Source organism: Zophobas morio, unplaced genomic scaffold (genome assembly GCF_036711695.1).
Source record: "Zophobas morio isolate AGI-343-1 ecotype UQ-CSIRO unplaced genomic scaffold, CSIRO_AGI_Zmor_V1 ptg000024l, whole genome shotgun sequence".
NCBI classification, from domain to species: Eukaryota; Metazoa; Arthropoda; class Insecta; order Coleoptera; family Tenebrionidae; genus Zophobas; species Zophobas morio.
Window position 1 is genome coordinate 2,938,474 of NW_026972129.1, and position 21,433 is coordinate 2,959,906.

General features: G+C 34.4%; 1 protein-coding gene across 1 annotated transcript in view; it reads right to left on the reverse strand.

Moving 5' to 3' along the window:
- LOC135134837 (acetyl-coenzyme A synthetase) overlaps nt 1–21,433 on the reverse strand; it is a 47,551-nt gene that overhangs the window by 8,252 nt on the left and 17,866 nt on the right. Inside the window, exons 2-6 of the mRNA XM_064063677.1 lie at nt 13,912–14,107; nt 11,945–12,181; nt 9,225–9,533; nt 902–1,035; nt 480–669 (exon numbers count right to left, since the gene is read on the reverse strand). Coding sequence (XP_063919747.1) covers nt 480–669; nt 902–1,035; nt 9,225–9,533; nt 11,945–12,181; nt 13,912–14,107 — 1,066 coding nt within the window. The remainder of the gene's footprint in view (nt 1–479; nt 670–901; nt 1,036–9,224; nt 9,534–11,944; nt 12,182–13,911; nt 14,108–21,433) is intronic.

Genomic DNA, 21,433 nt, shown 5'->3' on the forward strand with positions numbered 1-21,433 from the left:
CACTCATTGTGGGACAAAATTGATTTGTGTCTCTCATTACTTGTTTGGGTTCGCTGTCAACAGTAATTCACTAGACTAGAATAAATTTTTATAAATATGTAATTGTCGAAACTACTAGATTTGTAATTCGTGATGGTTGTACGACCTAGGACCTCAAGCTATTTAACTATTTAAGTCTTTGGTTTTTATTTAATTTTTTTTTTTTTAATATGTCATGATTACAATAATTAAATTGCTCTGATAGTGCTTATCAGACAAAACATTCCTCCAAAGTAGTGAATTAAAAGTTTTTTTTTTATTTTAAAATTCAGGTCATAATTATACTTTTAAAATTTGTGTATATTATTTAATTATTCTTGCAGTTAACGAAAAAACAGAGTTCTCTCTGATTTCGTTAATTCATTTTTGTCTATTTCCAAGAAAGTACAAAAATTAACAACGTGTCATTTTCCTAACTAAAAATTATAAATTTTACTTACAGCAGCGCCAGGCTTCATAGGAGTTGCACCTGGAAGCGGAGTCAAAACATGACCTCCTGTTTCTGTCTGCCAAAATGTATCCACAATTGCACACTTTTCTCGACCAACTAATTTATAATACCACAACCACGCTTCAGGATTTATTGGTTCCCCAACAGACCCCAACACTTTCAAAGAAGATAAATCTACCCTATAAAAGTAACACAAACTCAATTTTATTCGCATTTAAATGTAGACGATAATAATTAATTTCTATCATACAAAAATCATGGTTAATTTGGTATATTAGTTGTTAATTATAAATTTTGACGAAATTTTTAGTATTTACTAGATTCTTATTTATAAAAAAGATTATGATAGATTACATATACCCACCCGATATTTCATTTATTTATAACTATAAGAGATAATAGTGGCCTTACCTTTTAACTAATTCATCCTCAAATTTCATTAAAGCCCTAATAGCAGTAGGTGCAGTATAAAATTGATTCACTCTATATTTTTTTGCCACTAACCAAAATCTGTCATTGTTGGGATAGAATGGAGTACCTTCATACTGAAAAAATATATATACACCACAAATAAGAACAGAAACATATCTGTTTATGTAAAAACATTAAAAACAAATAATTTATGTCCGGAAGTAAAACTAAAATCGTAATACGGGTATACTAAAATAACCATTAAAATTGGTGTAAGGCTATTTAGACAGAACTTCCCTCGCTCCTATGTACAGTACAACATATCTACCTTTTTCAAAAAATTATAAAATTTGGTTTTGCGAATTTTAATTTGCTATGATATCTGCTACAAGTTAAAATAAATATATGCTACCGTAAAGGTAGTAAGTTTCAAACGAGTTTCCCCAATACAAAATTTTGTGGAGACATCAGCAACAGCAAAGACACGTACATCAATTTGAATAGGTGCAGTGTAATACTACGAGGATGGTCTGAGAAATTCGTGGCCTGTCAATGAAAGAACACATTTATAAATTTGAAACTATTTTTACTTTTCTACATAATCTCCCTGGAGTGTACTACACTGGGACTACCGATGCTCTGATGCGATTATACCTTCCCTACAATGGTTTTCTGGAAGGTCTGCAAAATAAGCCTCTACAGCTTCAATAGCTTCAAAATTAGACCCCAAACGCTGTCCACTTCGGAATTTTTTGAGTTCTGGGAATAAATGAAAGTCCGAGGGAGCTAAATCTGGCGAATTGGGCGCATATTCCAACAAATTGTACTTTAAATCTCTCAATTTTCCCATTGCAATAACACTTTTGTGCACAGGTGCATTGTTTTGATGAAAAATTGTTTTTTTTTGTAAACCTGGCCTTTTTTCCCGAATTTTTGTATCTAATCTATCTAGTACATTAGCATAATATTCCCGCGTTATTGTTTTACCTTTTTCCAGATAATCAATAAGTAAAATTCCTTTAGCGTATCAAAAAACCGATGCCATAACCCTTCCTGCCTATGGAACGGACTTTGCCTTCTTTGGCGCTGGATAACCAGCTTCTGTGTAATGTTTAGATTGTTGTTTTTATTCTGGCGTAAAATGGTGAACCCAAGTTTCATCCATGGTTACAAATCTTCGCACAAAATCAACTGTATTTACTTTAAAACGATCTAAACAGTGTTCCGAAATTTGCATGCGAATCCGTTTTTGAACCACCGTTAAAAATCGCGGCACCCATCTTGCACAGAGTTTTTTCATATTCTGTTCTTGGTGCAAAATGTGATATACCCGCTCTTTCGAGATGCCGATAGTCTCAGCTATTTCACGAACTTTTACTCGTCGATCAGATAATACCATATCATACACTTTTCGAACGATTTCCGACGTTGTCGCAGTTTTTGATTGTCCCTCCGGTGGGTCATCTTCCGTGCTTGTACGGCCACGCTTAAATTCGACAGCCCATTTCTTAATGGTTGAAAATGAAGATGAAGAGTCCTCATACACCTTTAAAAACTTTGTATGAGTTTCGGTCGGTGTTAACCAGCTTTAACAAAAAAATCAATTACGGCCCGATACTCAATTTTCTCCATTTTGCGGAATGTCCATAACACGTAGGTTTCAAAAATCGATTTGAAGAAGAGTTTTTGACAGAATCTTTAGCAATTGACTATGTAAGCTTATAATAGATGTGCCTCTTTGGGAAAAAAAAATCAAGGTGATAGATTCATTTTTTATGGCCGAGGTCGAGAATTTTTCAGACCATCCTCGTAGTAATAATAACGACAATTATTAATAAATTCCCTCATTCGTTTTATCAGTCACCCGATATAAATAAACAGTGCTGCAAAATACAAGTATAGACTCCTAATACATATTTTGCATATTATTATAGATAGTATTTATTCGATAAAATTTTGAGATGAATTAACTTAGATGCCTATAGTAAAAAATCAAGACGCATTCATAAACTATGCATGCACGAATATGTTATTTTATAAAATTTAAATAAAATTTTGAAGTGAAGCCATCACATTGTTGAGGATGATCAGAAAAATTTTGATTATTTACTAACATATTGATGACGTCACTACAAAATTTTGTTATGGAAAAACTCACTTGAAACATACGCTTAGAGGATGCTTCTTTACCTATACTTTAATAGTCCACACAGTCTTTCATTTTAACTTATATGGGTTATCTTTAAAAAAAACTAGCGGTCATGAAAAGTCGAGAAAACGTAAAAGTAGAGAGTCGGCCGACGGACTCGATTACAATACTTCCTTCGCTTATGCTCGGGAGTAAAAATAATACTCCTAAAATCTACAAAATCAAATTTTAACATTTCTCTAAGAAACTGGTCAAATAACCATGGATCAAGGTTTTTCTTAGAAATCACCAAATTAAAATTCATTATATGGTGTATGAACAATTTCATCAAAAATTTTACATATTACATATTATACTATATGTTATATCGCATGTTCGGATACTTCTTGAAGCAACATCTATGTCAGATGCTCGTTTCCAGTTATAAAAAAAAATGGTCGAAAGTTGTTTCGACAGAACTTCCCTCGCACTTGGAGTACAATGAAACGTAGCATTTTCGCAAAACTATAAAATTTAATGTTGCGGATTTTATTTTTTTATGAGAAAACCTATAAGTTGAAATATACAATTATTATTATTATTATTAATATTATTATTATGAAACTGCGATCGGGCAGAGGCCTAAGCCTGTTGTGCCCGCGCATCTTTAATACCTACACTTTGTTATACTGATCGTAGCTACGTTTGAAACTTAAAACCGAGTCACTCAACACAACCTCCGTTTGTAAAGAATTCCACTTACCAAACACCCTGTTAACAATGTATATCTGTCTAGCTGTTGTTTTAAAGTTACCTTTAACTAATTTAAAGGAATGACCCCTTGTCCGACCACGCATGTCTAGCTTAAAAAAGGACCGTATCACTGAGTTGTTGTTAGTAAGCGCTTGAAATGTTGTAATCATGTCCCCCCTTACCCTTCTATCAGCCAAGGAAGGTAAGTGCATTAGGGCCAGTCTCCCTTCATATGAAGGGCGAACTCTCCCAAACGGCAAACAAGTGGCACGACGCTGTACACCCTCCAATAATGCAATATCACCTTTCAGAGACGGTGCCCATACAGTATTGGCAAATTCTAGAACTGGTCGAACTAACGTTTTATATAAATTGATGAACATCGATATTGTAATAGCCCTAAACGTCCGACTAATAAGAAATATAATTCTATTCGCCTTCTTAACTACTTCACACTACTACTTCTCGGACCACAAGAGAGAGGATGACACCATTACACCCAGGTCGCGATAAGAGTCAACCTTGAACAGTTGCGTGCCATTCACATGATAATCATGCTTTGGATTTCGGCTACTATTAGTATATAGCACGACGCATTTTGCGGAGTTAATAGACAGCAACCATGTACACGACCAATTGGCAACCACATCTAAGTCATTTTGCAGAACAGTGAAATTGCAACTCTTATTATAGATCTTCAGGTCATCCGCATACATTACAAAAGGGGATTTCAAAGAATATTTAATGTCGGATGTATAGATCACAAAAAGAAGGGGCCCAAGTACCGATCCCTGAGGAACTCCACTCAGCACTCTTCTCTGCGTACTAAATACGTCACCCACTTTAACACTGAACAACCGATTAGAAAGAAAAGCCTCTATCCAGCGAAGAAGGTTTCCACGAACGCCAAAATGGTTGAGTTTAAGTAGAAGATGTCGCAAAGGTACTCGATCGAAGGCCTTCGAGAAGTCCAAGTACAGAACATCAGTTGATTCGCCGGAATCAAGCGTCTTGGTCCAGTCCTCAAGACTACAGAGTAAATTTGTAGTAACAGACCTACCAGGCACAAATCCGTGTTGCTCTGTAGGGAGTATATTACAGTTAATCATAAACTCTATCAACACATCATAAACAATGGATTCAGCGATTTTGACTACGTGAAACGTTAAACTGACAGGTCTATAATTGTCAGCAACAAACTTATCACCCTTTTTATATATGGGTTTCACCACCGCAGACCTCCATTCAAGAGGAAGAGTCCCCGACTCAAATGACTGCTCCATTAGAATCTTTAAAGGTTGGCACAAACATTGGCACTTTTTGAGAAGATTCACGGTAATGCTATCTGGTCCAGGAGATTTGGTTATGCGCAGTTTAGATATCTTTTTAGCTATTGCTACCTCAGAGAATTCAACGGAAGTAATAGTTGTGGAATTTGGGGGTGTCTATACAGTAGGGAGATTAGAATTTGTGTCAACTGTAAAAACGTTAGCAAACGTATCCCCAAACAAATTAGCGACCAATTGACTATCCTCAGTGATACGTCCACTTACGTCTCTTAGGTGAGGGGTCTTCACAGGCCCAACTAAGGAAGACCGCACGTATTTGTAAAAACATTTCACATCTTTTAAAGCAGCAATGCGCTTCTCATAGTTGCATCTGGCATCTCTTATAGTAGCAGAAACTTTGTTTGAAAACACTCTGTGTGCCTTGTAATCACTCTCACTACCAGTGCGCTTGTAACATCGCCACAGCGCCCTTTTTTTTCTAATAAGTTTGAGAATCTGTTTGGTGATCCATTGTTTATTTGAAGACTGTTTTCTTACTACGGAAACTGTGTGTTTGGTCACCACAGAATTAAGCTGTTTCTTAAATCTAGTCCAATTGTCTTCTACAGATGGTTCCACAAGAATGGTGGACCAGTCAGTGTTGAACAGATCTCTGTTGACCAGCTCATAATTCGTAATAACCCTACAAGTAGAGGTAATCCTCCTTCGTCTTTCAAAACAGATTTGCACTTCTACCTTTAACACCACGTGATCAGATTTACCAACAGGATCCAGATAATCCAAGTTTGCTAGTAACTTATCGTCCGAGGTGATAATTAGATCGAGGGTTGACGGTGTTTGGTTCGTTCTATAACGGGTCGGTTTAGTAATAATTTGCTCTAGATGACTGTTTATCAGTACATCACGCAACAACTGGGAAGGAGCGTTAAAATTAGCGTTATGATCAAGAGGCCAGGTTATGTCAGGTAAATTAAAGTCTCCCGCGATAATCAGTCTGTCGCAGCTATCGGCAATTTTTGACACAAACGTAAAGAGTTTTCTATCATCACCAATTGCAGAGTCTGGGGGTCTGTATATACATCCTAACACAAATGAGATACTACTGTTCGATAATTTGAGAAATAGTGCTTCATTATTGCCGACTTCCGAGCTTAAGATATTAATTGTGAAACTGGAACAAATCAAGTCCGCTACAAACATACACACACCGCCCCCCCTTCTGCCGTCCCGGTCGTTCCTAAAAAGAGTGTAACCGTTTATAGCCACTAATGTATCAGGAATCGCAGGGCTTAGCCACGACTCTGACAACATTATAAAAGTCGGTTTCAAAGATTGCACCAGCACAGAGAAGTCGTCATATTTTGCCATCAGGGAAGCTACATTAGTGTATACTAAATTGCCAACAAAAAATTTAACAGATGAATTATTTTGAAAACTGAATTTGAAAAGAAAAAAAAAAAGAAAAGAAAAGAAACGAAATCGAATCCCTATTAGGAACCGCCTGAGGGGCCAGCCACAGTATCCGTAGCTTTATTAGATGTTTTATCTGCAAGCCTAGCAAGCGCCTTTTTAATTTTAAGTCTATTTTTTTTAATACGATTGCGGACGCTATTATGAGTAAGCAGCGGAAAAATATCGAATAGCATAGCAGAGACCCCTTCTACGTCAGTCGTGTATTTTCGTATTAACTCTAAGATATCCAATTCACCAACAGCTTTCTCCACAAATCGGGTTAACTCTTCAAAATTTAGCGGGTACTGGGCGTTATCTATTAAATCTTTAGCGGGCTAGATCAAATCAGAGGTCGAAGTTAAACTCTCAGTGGAGTCACAAGTTTTAATTTTTATGGTTTGTATAGAGCTTAAAACATTCTCCACCTCACAAGATAACTCTCTACTCAGATCTAGAGGCTGAAAACCTTCCATTTCCTCTTCTTCATCGGGACGGTCCTCGTCCACATCCCCATTAGATCTCTTATTCGATTTCTCAAGTGAAGTGCCATTTGCCTGTAAAATAGTGGGAGAAAAAGTATCTGAAGTACCTGAGGTTGAGGGACATTCTTGTGCGAAATGACCAACCTGCTTACATTTAAAGCAAACGTCGTCGTAATTTAGAAAAATACGGTAGTTCGTGTCATCATACTTCAATATCAACGAAGATGGAAGTTCAACTGAATCATTAGGCTGGACATAAACATGACGACGAAAACTCAAAACATGATTATATTCACTGTTTTGTATGCCAACTCTCAAAAAGGATATATTAGATACTAAGATAAAACCCAATCTTTTGATGAGATCCTCAACAATCTTGTGAGGGATCGAAGGACACACATTAGAAAAGATAATACGTTTAGCGGGGTTTATAAGCCGGCGCACACTGACTACATTTTCCTTAACGACAATATTTTGATGATCTGAAATGATTAAGTCAACATATGATTTTTCTTTTAAATATATACATACTCTATCGTTCGACATATGGGACGCGAATATGACATTTTTAGGCGCAACTATATCCCCTACAGCCACGACATAATCAATAAGTTTTAAATCTTTAATTGCATTTAGAACTATAGCCTGATCCCTTGCCGGAAATGAAGTCGTAGGCGTCTCCATTTCGACTGGGCGTATGTTGTTTAGATACAATAAATTATACTCGGCCTTGGGGCGAGTATAATGCCACAGTACTTCACCTCCGCAAAAATGTCCGTTATCAGCGCAAAAAAATTACGATAAAACTCGAATTGATATCCAAACTTTGTTACTGGGAAAACAAGTACTGAATTCCCAGAAAACAACCGAAGATGCACCAATATCAATACAAAAATATGAATACCATCAAACAGGAATAACAATAATCCAATTCGCAAATTAACAATTGGAAAGGGCTCACACCAAATACCAGGTGAAAGCGGGGATCGCACAATCACGCACCTATCACCTATGATGGTTGACCTGAACCTGTATGTAATGTTGAAGTAAATGTAAAGAAACGTGCTAAACGTATGTTTCAAATGAGTTTTACTTTACAAAATTTTGTGATGACGTCAACCTTTTTGCAAAGACACGTGTATCAACTTAGTAATACTGGTGCAGTGTAATACTAATAATAACAGTACCGTATTCTCAAATTTTCTGGGAAAATGGAGTGAGCCGTTCCTGAGTTAATCAATAAAATAAATTGACTTATTCATAATTTTTTTGAGTCACCCTGTATAAGTAAATCTAAAAATATGAATGGAATAATAAACTACAAGTATAGTCTTATTACATATTGGACATTTTAGATGGCATTTATTTGACAAAATTTTGCGGTGACGTTATCCATTTTTGGAGGTATAAGCAAATATATTTGGATTAAAAATTTACCATGCTTATGATAACTTTAAATCATCTGCAATATTTCAAAGCATTCGGTTTTGCAAATTCAAAATGTAAAATGTTGTTACATAATGTTGACAAAAATGTAGACGTTTCGAGTAAAAACTCAGCACTCATAAACTACACGTGTAGGATTATGTCATTCTATACAATTTAAAACCCATTTACTATGTACAGTTTTGAGGTAACGTCATCACATTATTACTGAGGGCGACTTTACAAAGTTTGGTTAGCGTTTTAGCGTCTACATGATATATATATATAATACACATATAAAATTTGACAACAATTGGTCCAGTAGTTTCGGAGATTATCTATCCAAAAAAAATCATCACGGACGGCGGACAGACCGACAGACAAACGGAAACGGGAAACCCATTCCGTACTCAAAGGGTCATTACCCATCGAGAAAATTTGAAAGCCGCCAGTCGACCCATGGACTCGATTACAATATTTCCTCAGCTTACGCTCGGGAAATATTGTACATATATAACGGACTTCATAGAAAATGACAAATTCTGTTCACTTTCACAAAAATGCTTGCAAACCTATATTTTAACATAAACAGAGAACCTTAAATTTGGCTTTCACGAAATGTCCATGATTGTTTACCAATGAAACATAGTCTGTTAAACAATTACGTCTCATCAATACATTGGTTATCATTGGATTATCTTGGAAAAATTGAAACACTTGGTGTCTTAATCCACCATTTAATCGACATGTGTATGTATGTAAATAATTAGATCTTATTAAATATTGATTCTTACCAATACTGAGGTGGCAGCATTCGCTAATGGTCCATATACTACATAAGTATGCCCAGTAATCCAACCGATGTCTGCTGTGCACCAGTAAACATCATTTGGTTTATAATCAAACACATATTTAAAAGTTGTAGCGGCATAAAGTAAATACCCTGCAGTTGTATGAACAACTCCTTTGGGCTTGCCAGTAGATCCACTGGTATATAGCATAAATAGCGGATCTTCCGCATGCACCCATTCGGGAGGACAATCAGTTGAAGCTTTAGAAACACTTTCATGCCACCAGATATCACGATTTTCTTGCATCGGTGTCTGTAAAAAAAATTTAAAAATGTTCATATAAAAATATAAAAACCAGTATAAATGCACATAGCTTCATTGTTATGAATCACAATCATGAACGTTAGCCAACGAGAAAGCCAGAGATAATATCTATCATTGAAAAAAAGGGTGATAATATACACTACTTTTTGCAGTTCTTACGCAAAACGAGAAAAACATCAATCTGCATTCTCTGTATTAAAATATTGAAACCAAATCAAAGCAATCAAGTATTAACGTGTGTGTGACGTGTTTTGTATTAAATTTTTCCGGAAATCGTTAACAAAAGACGAAATGTACAAATTTTAGAAAAATTTTTGACAAATTCCATAAAAATCAAGTTTATGAATTATGTTGACAACTATAGTTACAAAGTAAACAACATCGAAAAAATGTCATCAATTTTGTAAGTGTGTGGTGAAAACAATGTTAATTCATAAAATAATGATGAAAGAAAACGAAAATCATTGTGAGGGCATTCTATTTGATGTGAGTGAAGCTGCGGCTGCTGCTACTAACGATCTATTACCGTGTAAGATTGGTGTGAAAGGGCTTTCCAAATTTTCGAAGATTGACGACGAGAAAAAAAGTCACTTCACTTACCGAAGAAGTATTTCTTACGTATTTTGCGGAAAAAACAAGTTTGCAGAAACCCTCAAGTCTTTGGAGCATGTGTTCTATGTTAAAATTTCGACTGGGACTTTTACTGAAAATTTGAAGCTCACTATCCGGAATCAATATTTCAAACACAACAAGTTCCACAATACACATTAATATTTCTAATTAATAGTTTTGAATAAATCGTTCTTTTTTAAAGTTTTTTATTTTGCGTCTTGTATAGTATTTAACATTACTAGCATGGTAAAAGGGTTTTTACTGGCGGACAGAAAGATATGACTGGCGAGCCGCAGGCGAGCCAGTCACCTTCTGGAGCCAGTAAAAACCCGTTACCTTGCATGTATTTTTCAATATTTTATTTGTTTCTCACTTGTAAATAACTATTATAAACTATTACAAACTCTAGAAGGTCCGATATTTGAAGAAACATCGTATGAGCTTTAGACGTATTGCCTTGGAAACGCACGTCAGCATGCCACTTATCATACACTTATTGTGTTGTCTAGTTCTGTCATTTAAACTTTTCGATTTATCGTTTTCGATGTATTGCAATTAGTGTGGCGTAAGCTATATTACTGAGGAAGCAGCAATTGTGAGTGAAAATTTGCCTGAATCAATTGGCTGTCATTTCAACTCATAATAGTTTAAAATATATGGCTGTATGAGCACGAGCAGGGCTGTAAAAATTTTACTGGCTATAGCCAGTTAACTGACATTTTCATGTTGAATACAGTGACTTGGTAAATTAATGTTTACAAGTGAGGAACAAATAAAAGTCTTTACAGTACTAGTCCGGAAAATTGAATTTTCCTGTGCGTAGATACGTATAATGTTGTTTCTATGACGATTTCCGGAAAAAATAATTTTCAGAAGTAATTTTCTCGTGAGTAACCCTATAATATATTACAAAATCATAATTGTTAAATAAGGTCGTGTGCGAGCTGTCGTTCGAATTAAAAAAAATTTACGCCAAAGACAAGACATTATCAAATATTTTTTCTTTAAAAAATTATTTTTTATTATATGGCCCCTAAAATGGCTGTTTTATGGACTCATGACTCATTTAGTCGGTAAAATGAGTATTTTTCGTACTTAATCCAAAAAATACTTGTTTTTTGGACTAGTACCTACTAATACCTTAAAATTTTGCAGACTAATCGTTGGTGTTTGTGGGAGCTTTAACTAAAAAATGTTGTTTGTAACACGAACCTTAAAAAGTTTTTGCGGACTCATCTGCTATTCCGGACTCGACTATGCTTCGTCTGTAGACAGCAACGATTCGTCCGCAAAAACTATATTCTAGGTACCTATAATAAAAATAACTGATTGAAATACTTAATTAAAAAAAAATACTCCTATGTTTTATCGATTGTCTTATCTTTTTGAATATTATCAACTATCAACTACAACCTTGTCACAGATTAGTTTCAGAATTTTCGCTAATAAAAAGAAACTCGTTTACTTAAAATGTCGTCAAAAGTTTGGTGCAGATAATGATGAAAGGTTTAATTTAAATTCAAGACATAAATAACATCACAATTGCATTGTTAGAATCACTACTGTCTATGTGTACTACCGTAAAAAAACTAAGACAAAACTTGAAATAGATTTTAAAATATGATGTCACAAGTAACAGAAAAATGTAATTTAAAAATGAAAAATATCAAAATTCAACAAAATTTTACGATATCTTGGTATTCTTAACAGGGACTCCAGTATGACAACCGTGTTACAAAATCAGTGAATAATTAATAAGTATGAATAACATAAATTAATAAGCTTACTTTATTACTTCTGTTTCTTTGAACTCCTGTTGGGGACGTTACGCGCCCTAAGTGAGACACCACTATGCAAGTTTTCACATTGTAACCCTTTTGTGCGCATTTGTTCATTGCCTGATCGCAGATATTCTTAAGAGATAGTAATTTTTCTCCTCTCCAGACTCCATCTGCAGTAACTACTACGCAGGCTTCACAATCCAGAATTCTTTCAGCAAACGAATCCGACGAAAATCCTGCAAACTGATGGTAAAAATTATATTTTTCGTCTAACAATAAAGATATTACCTAGTTAAAAAATCTATGAAATATTGACGTATCTTTTTGAAAAAAACTAGTTGGATCCCTTTAATTGACTATAACTAATTTGTTGCATGAGAACACTTTTGATGACTGACATGTGCTATTCATATATGTAGTTAGCTAACGTTTTATCCAACACTTTTTCATGAGTTTCTGATTTCTTACGGGTTTTTCGTACAAAATACTCACGACTAATCTAAAAATTGGACAAGAAATTTAGGAGCAAAAACTCCGACGTCTAATTGACTGCCTGTGAAATTAAAGTTGAAATGTGAAAAAAAAATCAAGAATTTGACAAGCGTGACTAGTGATGGCTGAATGTCTTCCAGTGTGGCGCAAAGATACAACTGGGCAACAAATTGGATACCGCCAAAGCTCTTTAAAAGACAACTGTGTTATCATCAGATAGCAATAAACTGAAAAAATATTAGTGATGTCACATCCTTTGAAAACTTAATTTCTTCTTAACAAATTAATAAATAAACATAAATCAAATTTGCAGCGGTTTGGTCTTAATTGAATCGATTCTTATATGCTAAACGTATTCACTTTTAATTTAATCTTATTTATACAGTGCATCTTTTTTAAAAGTGGCCATAGGGATTCTCATATTAAATTTTATACCGCATGTTAACTTATGTTTGAGTAAAAATTCAGACTTGAAGTTTTTACTGGATGTAATTTGGGTTATCTTTCGTTGATTTTATTAAAGGTCATAAATTTAAAATTAAATTAAAGGATATTTCTTTAAAAAAATTAAAATATCTTTGTCGGTAATATTGTAGACAGCCATGTAAAAATAGATATTTACCTGATGTTTCTAAACGTTGATTACTCGTTCGATTACTGGTTTTTAATGACCAAAAGTCGTCAACATGCCGTAGTACACAATTAAAGAAAAAGTACAAATGGTCACTGATGGATACATTAAAGCCTTATCAACAACAGAGAAACAGCGCAAAATTTTGCTGCATCATTCCCACATCGTTCCATACCTTGCAAAAGCACATTTTGAAAATTTTATGGCAGAGTTATGAACACAGGTTTTTTCAATCGTGGTCATTAAAAACGCAATTTCAGTGAAATTGTCTTTTATTTTCTTCATTTATATTTGAATTCAAACATTCTGTTTCTTTTCTAAAAACTGCAATATAGGTATTTAATGATTAAATTAAAATTATGCCGTCAAAAATGACAAGTTAAAATGATAGGTCAAAACTTTCTATGATGTACCAAAACTTTTTAATCAAAATAATTTTAATTTTTTAAAGCACAAATTAACAAATTATTGCAAAAAATTGTAGTAGAAATTAAAGTAGAACCCTAAAGCTATTTTCTCCGCAAAAATCATCTCCGGGTTTTCACCCTAACAAAAGTTAACATGGGGTATAAAATTTAACATGGGAATCCCTATGGCCATTTTTAAAAAATATACACTGTATATTGCTTTGATTCTTTTTATCATTTAAATTCCGTATAAACATTCTACTTTATTACACATATTAAATATTACACCTTCAATCAGTTTTTAAGCGATTTATCAATGTGGTGTTTCCACTGTATCAAGTTAACTTGTTTAAAATCTTAATATATAGTTAAATCAAAATTAGTACAAAGTGTTGGATAAAATATGTTTCTACTGATAATGGATGGTTTAATAAGAAAATTACCACAAGCGAGTGTACTGCTCCGATACGAGCACATCCTAGTAATGTAACGACAGCTTCTAATATCATAGGCATATAGACTGCCACCCTGTCTCCTTTTTTAACTCCTTTACTTCGCAATACGTTTGCAAATTTGCAAACTTCTTCCAACAATTTTCTGTAAGTTAAGCGACTGTAGTCATCTGGATGATTGCCTTCCCTATAAAAAAAATACTAACATTGTCCAATCGAAAATTATTTTGATCAGCACCCCTTTTGCATGAATTCGTTTTTCTTTGGCGATTGTTGACAATAAATATTACATTTTATAATTAAATCGAAGAGATAATTTTGATTTTCGATTTCACGTCATAATGATAAGAACGACGTATTTTTAAGTGGCTAGTATTTTGGACATGTATGACACTTTCCATGATAAACCCAAAATGAATGAAAATACAAATGACTATTTCATTCATAGTATTTTTGTCCATTCAGAATACACAATTTCAAGCAAAATTTGGTTTCCCATCGGCAAAATATCAAAATTCAAATTTTACCGAGAGTACCCTAACAATGAGATGCGAGAATAAAGCAAGCAACATAGTTTTTTAGCGACAAATTTTCTTTCCAAGTAACCAATTCAACAAGCTGTCGCCATTGTGTAATTTGTGTAAAAATGTGCGAAAATAACGTCTCAGGATCATCGAGATTTAGTAATTTAACAAGGGCAAGCATCAATGCTTCAATTTCGAAAATCATTCCGTTAAATACGGTGAAAACTAAACTTTCGGTATGGCATGGAATTCTGCACGCAGCGGTGTTAATTCTCATGAAAAATTAGTCCGAGGTAGTTTAGACCTAGCACCAGCTAGCACCATTAGTCTCATAGCTAGCACCACTCTACAAATATTAAAAAAAAAATTGAAACACAAATTACACACTATTATGGTAAAAATCAGTAGGTTGATAGTCTAGAGCTAGCACTCGCTGAATCCATTAAAAAAGTGTGTTTTTATTCAACAAAGCCATGTAATAAAGGGTTATTTTCGGGGAGGGAGCTAAGTTAACGCTATCCCCCCAATATAATTTAAAGACAATGAAAAGCTAGCGCCTAATACTTTAGAGCTAGCACCAACTAGCACCATTAGTCTTATAGCTAGCACCATTAAACAAACTAAATAATAGCATATTATTAGCCAAATTAGAACCCGAGCTGCGCGTGGGCTCTAAGATGTGGTTAATATACTATTTTTTTCACTAGTAGAAACCATAAGACAATAAATTGAAAAAATAAACGTTCAAATTTTTGACGCAACATGATTTTTTTTTTGATATCTAATCAAACTTAATCTAAATCTTCAACACAAAGAAAACCGTTTACACTTGTCGCCGAATTAACCATTTTATCTTCCATCGTCTACCAACTACCATCCGTATACTCATGTAATGTTAGTAGCACAAAATTATTTATTTTTTAAGAAATAATCACATCAAGTATTTCGTACATAACCCCAATCTTCTTTTTGAACCTTGGTCGCAAAAGTTGAACTTTGCTACCTCTAAATACGTCGACACTTGCATGCTTTATGGCTGCTAGTGAAAAAAATAATTGAAAAACCCTGAAAAAATAAGTCGAATCTATTTACAAAGTATAATAAATTAAATTAGGGTATTTGTTGATCAAAATTTGGGTTGGTAGCAATTTGACACTTATTGTTTGTTAGGCCCGGTATTTCAGTTGTTGGTTAAAATCATAGTTAACAAATCGTAACCATGCTTTTACCAAAACTTTAACCAAGAACCGGTATTTCACTAGCAAAACTTTGGTTAAGTATATCTTGGTCACAGTCTTGGATATCTAACCAACATTTTTCTTAAGTAGGCATAACCGATCACGTGCGACATCCACAGAATAGGTAACAGGAGTTTACATAGAATATCCTCACTAGGATTTTCTATGGGGGTTTATCATCGAATGCGTGCGTCATAATTGCGTCACAACTAGTCAGGTGCTTAAAACGCATGTGCTAACAATAAAATAATTGTTAACCTACCTCGCTTTTTTTGGTTAAAAGTATAATTTCTTGGCTTAACCAACAACTGAAATACTGGACCTTAGTAGTTCTCGTTAATTAAAAAAAATCGTTTAAACTTTATTTAGTGATGTTATTCAGAATATTCGTACAATCATAATAACAACAAGATAATTCTATTGCGAAAAAACGTATTTATTGAATTGTACAAAAAGAAAGTAAAAAGTAAATGTCTGCAGGTAACTAAACCACATTATGTACTTATTTTTTAGAATGGAATACATTGTCCACAGTGTGGAGTCTTTAATCATTTCCGATTCCGATTTAATTTGGAAATAAACCAAGAGCGTCGTCTCTGAAATTTCGCGTACCTATTTCATTTTTTCGCACCAATTTATAAATTATTTTTGGTATTCCACTTCATATCGACCTACGGATTTTGCAGGTACAAATTTGCAGTTGCTTCATTTTTTGGATATGTGCAGGAAGTTCCATTTCTTAAATTCAACCTTGAATTTCAAAATTGAGCCCTAACAAATTGACAGATTGGTATTTATTCTTTTAACGATTAAAAATTTTATTTTTTGAAAAAAGCAGCGCAAATAGCTATTTATGGTATAAGTGAATAAAAACGAATTTTATTCAATGAAAAAATAGTTTAGCACACGAGGCGAAGCCGAGTGTGATAATATGTTTGAGTCACGGTCAATTCAAAGGATGTTCCTGGCCGTTCATTAGGATTGTTTTACAGGAGGTGGACCATCAAGCGTTGCAAATTTTAATTGAATATGTTTACACATCCACAGCAACGAAAATTTCAGTGGTAGTGCGAATTTTTAGTTTTTTTACTTTATTCGTGTTGTCAATGACAGTACAAATAAAGTGTTGCTATGAACATTTTATCCTTTCAATTAAACTATTGTTTTAATAGCAAGATTTAACATACAAAATGAGCATTTTATTAGTAGAAATTGGAAAAAAATACTTATTGTATGTTACTCGTGTGAAAACTCCATTGCATTACTCACTTACATACATATTTCCGTTCGTAATGTTTATGTTTTCAACACTTGTAACATAAACAACTATTGTTTATTCATCCCCTACAAAAAAACATTGCGAACAATTTGTCTAAAGAATTTAAAATTGACACTACTTCGTTCGGGGGAAGTCCGAATTATGCGCATGACGTAAAAAGAGTTTTCCTACCGCTCCGAAAATGTCCGAATTGCACTCACTACCCGAATAAGAATTACTCTCCACTTGAAAATTTAGTGTTGTGTGACGTCGTTATGGGGCATTTCGGTTACGTAAACACGAATGAACATAGAAATGAACTCAAATAATAAATTGAGGAATGCGTAGTTTTATTGAGATGCCATTCTTACAGTAATATTGCTCTATCTATACCTACGTAAAATGTACATATAAATTGACGATGGCTTCAACGAGGATCTAATATGAGGTGGACCGTGGACCAGACGATATTTGGGGATTCTGTGATTATCTTTTAAAAAATTACATCGATGCTAGTGGGCTGTTTCTTCCTATACCATGTGAACACATGGCGAAATATTTCGAAGAACAACAAACGCTTCCGCATTGTGCCAAGAGAAATTTAATGGCTCGTTTATTTTTTGTCCTCCTCATATTTTTACCTTTCGCGACAACAAGGGCAAATAGGCAACTGTAGTCCCTTCATCATTATCTGGAGTAATGTTATATGGTGCTTTATTGAGCATTAATTACACAGCTCAAAGAGTCAAAATATTTATTTATAAATAATTTACAAAACAACTTTTTTGTTGGGTCACGCTTCCGCCAATCCAATTCTCAGGGCTTATTGTAACTGCTTCTATTTCAGTTGTTTTATAATTGCTACTTTGGGCATTGTTTCCTAACTGAGAAAAATCCGGAGTAAGGCAATTCACGCATTCCATTAAAAATATTATATACTTTGAATCCAATAAGCGAACTTTCACCTTAATATTATTTGCAAGAAACAATCATAACTATTCATGACTCATGAATATATGTGACCTTTAACGTGTTTTCCTTTTCTAAAGGTATCTGTTGTTCATTTGTAAACAATTTCAACAGCATTGCATGCATAACAAAAAGTTATGTCCTTCTAAGTATACCAAGTTGGCCAATTTTTGTTAATTGTGTGCCTTCCTCTAGATTCCGTCCAAATGCATCCTTGTTTTTACCCAGCACTTCAGCGATTATTTTGTGCCAGGACTTTTTAAGCCTTCCTCTCTTTTACTTCTTATTCTTATACGTTTTTACTTTTCCTATTGTCTTGACTTGTCTCGTGTTTTCCATACGTTAAAGATAGGCTCGCCAGTTTAGTTGTTTTTATTCAGTGAAGTCCATTAGTATTTGAGTGTTTCTTATCATCTCCCTTCCTCTTGTAACGACTCTGACACTTCTTACATACTTCATTTGTATCTTTGTATGTTTGACCTGCCCGATGACTCTCAAACAAAACTTAGAATTGTTCTGTAAACTATCATTTTCGTTTTTCGTATACCTTTTTCCCAACAAAGCCTTTATGCATTGTATAATTATCAGTTAGGAGTATATTATTAATTTCTACTATTATTAATTTCTACTTTCTGTTTTCTCAATTTTTGACGCCTACATATTGAAATTATCGACTTGTTCTAGTTTCATTCCATCGATTTCGCTGTATATATTTTATTTGTCACCTGCTCTCATTACTTTGTTTTTCATCTTGTTCATTACCATTCCACAGATTTTTAAAATTGCGTTCCAGATTTCCATACTCTGTTTGAGGTTGTGCAAGATCTTTATATTCCTAAGTGTTTTATCTTTTGCGTCTTCTTTATGCAAAGTTTCTCATATTTTGCTCCTCGGTAGGTACTTTACCAAGCGCCTCTTTTAACCCATAAATGCCAGAGAAACCATTAGGTTTTACTGCTTAATCTTTTAAATTAATTTTTACGGTGAATATATGATGTGTATGCTTCTACCTTTACGGAAACCGGTTCTGAGCTTCATGTAGCGTATTCTTCCACTGCTACACTCAGTTTCTTGTCTATATATTGCATGGAGGTAGAATGACAGGAGGGAGCCTGCCTCATTGAACCAATGTTAAAGGAACTCCGGCAAAAGGGTTCCACGCAGGAGCCATTTATGATCCTTGCGGTACTATGTCTTATTATTTGCATAGTTATGGTATAAAATCAAAAATATTGTTATCAACATAAAAACTCAAGTAAATTTTATTTCTGCTGCTTTTATATTCTATCTTATGAAATTATTTTTGTGTTTAATGCTCAGTACCCGGCAAACGGTTTCGAGCACGCCATTGGAGGAGCTGGAAGAGCTATTTATGACCCTAGTCGAAAGCGCGGTACCAGGCACTTTTTCAAACAATCTTCCCTCCTCTCATTCTACCTCCATGATATAATGAGATGCCTCTATAATTACGACAAAATTTATTGTCTGGTTTCTAATGTACTGGCAAAATTTGTGCTGTTTCCCGATCTTCCATACTTTGTTGCAAATGTCTAGGAGAACTTGGGTCCCTGTTTCTCCCATAGTTTTAAGCATTTCCGACGTCATTTTGTCGCTGCTTGGAGCTTTAGCATGTTTGAGCCATTTAATTGCATTTCTTAATTCTTCTTTTGTTATTTCTTGAACATTATCTTGTGTTGTTATTATTTCTTTATCATTCTTCTTGTCAATCCTCCTGCAAACTTTGTAATAAATCTTAGAAGTGCTCTTGCCATATGTGTATCATATCTTTTGTTTCAGTTAGAATTACGACTCTAATGTCTTTACTGTATACAAGTTGGTTTCGTTTTTGTTGTGCCTGAATGATGTGAGTACCTCGTGAAACAATTTTTGGTTTCCTTTACTGTTAAAGTCCCTATATTAATAAGGTCTGCCTCTAGGTAGTCATAGCGGGAATATCATCTCTCTTACAGCGGAAAGGGAGATTGTGACGTCAGAGTAGGATTTAAAGTACTGTATTATACAAGCAGACACAAGCACTAAAAGTTTGTATCTCAGGAACTTCCACGCTGTAAGGTTTTCAAGTGTTAGGTTAGTTGTTTTGGTGCATTTAGAGGTTTTGACACTTTGCTAACATAACTTTAGTGCTCAGTGTTTTCTTGTTTGATATAAACTTTAGTGTGATATTTAATTTGTTGACGCTGTCGTTGAAAGTTTGTGCATTCTATTAGTGGAATTTCTTAGATATTAAAAATTTGCCATATAATATGGCAGCTACACATTGTTTGAACAACAGTCGTCATAAATCTTACAATTTTCTTGGCTTTCCAAGCGATATAAAACGGCGTACCTTGTTGAAAAATTATCGAAGAACAAACTATTTTCCCGCACCAAATAACTATCTGTGTAATGTAAGCGGAAACACTTTCAAGAACAAAGTATATATTCAGAGTTGAAATCTTTTGAAAACATCACACCAATAAACTTGCGCAGACGACCAATTCTTGTTCGGGCGAGTCCACTTTTAAATTTGAGGAGTGCTTTCAGCTGTCATAGTCAGTTTTACACAATTATTACAATATAGGGTCATTTCGAAATATATGAAATAATTATAACCACGGCATCACGTACCATAGTAATGTGAAAATATAGAAAAAACAAATTGAAAGTCGAATAGGACAAAATCCCCATGCACCACCTTCGATATAATTTTTGGATTATTATCGCATCGTCCACAAGACCTCAGACTTCCTCCTCTGAATGTGGAGTCTGGAGTACGTATAGTTCTAAGACGACCCGATCATGGTACTGGACTTCAATTGGAGAAAACGGCGAAGGATGTGACATCTATTAGCCGATGTTCGAAATATTGTAACTGGTAAATATTCTCGACTCCAAATAAGAACGTGGTGTTGATTTAAAAATTTGCAGTTGAATTGATTAATCGTGGTAAATTTGGTGTATTGGACTTATTTTGTGCTTTACAATTACTAGCAAATCAGAAGTATACTGTTCTGTAGAGCAGTATAATAGTTATATATTTAAAACTGTCAGCATGCATAAGTTCCCCACAGACGCAAAATCGTCAAACCAATAGCAAATTGCAAAATGCAAAAACTTTAATTAGTTCCAGATCCCGGCACAAAATTAACCGGTCTTTGTCTCGAATCGACATTCGTAAAAATATTAAGCAAATCACGAGAAACCTGCAGCATTTGAAGCGTGAATTAAACGTTAAGTTAAAAATGACCGAATTAACAGAAAGCTGTGACAACTGAAAATATTATCCAACAGCACTCTCAACAAAACATTCAGGTTAAGTGTTCAAACCATGTTCAAACGCACATGCTCGATTGTCAAACGTGACGGCTTTTTGATGGCAACATCAGTCTGCTGACATCCTATGACATCCCATTTTCCATATATATAGAAAGCAAGCCCGAGAGCTTGCGTTCAGACCATAGGTTCAGTCGCTTAATCACATTTACTTTGGGGTGCCTTCTTACTCGATAACATTCAGTATAAAC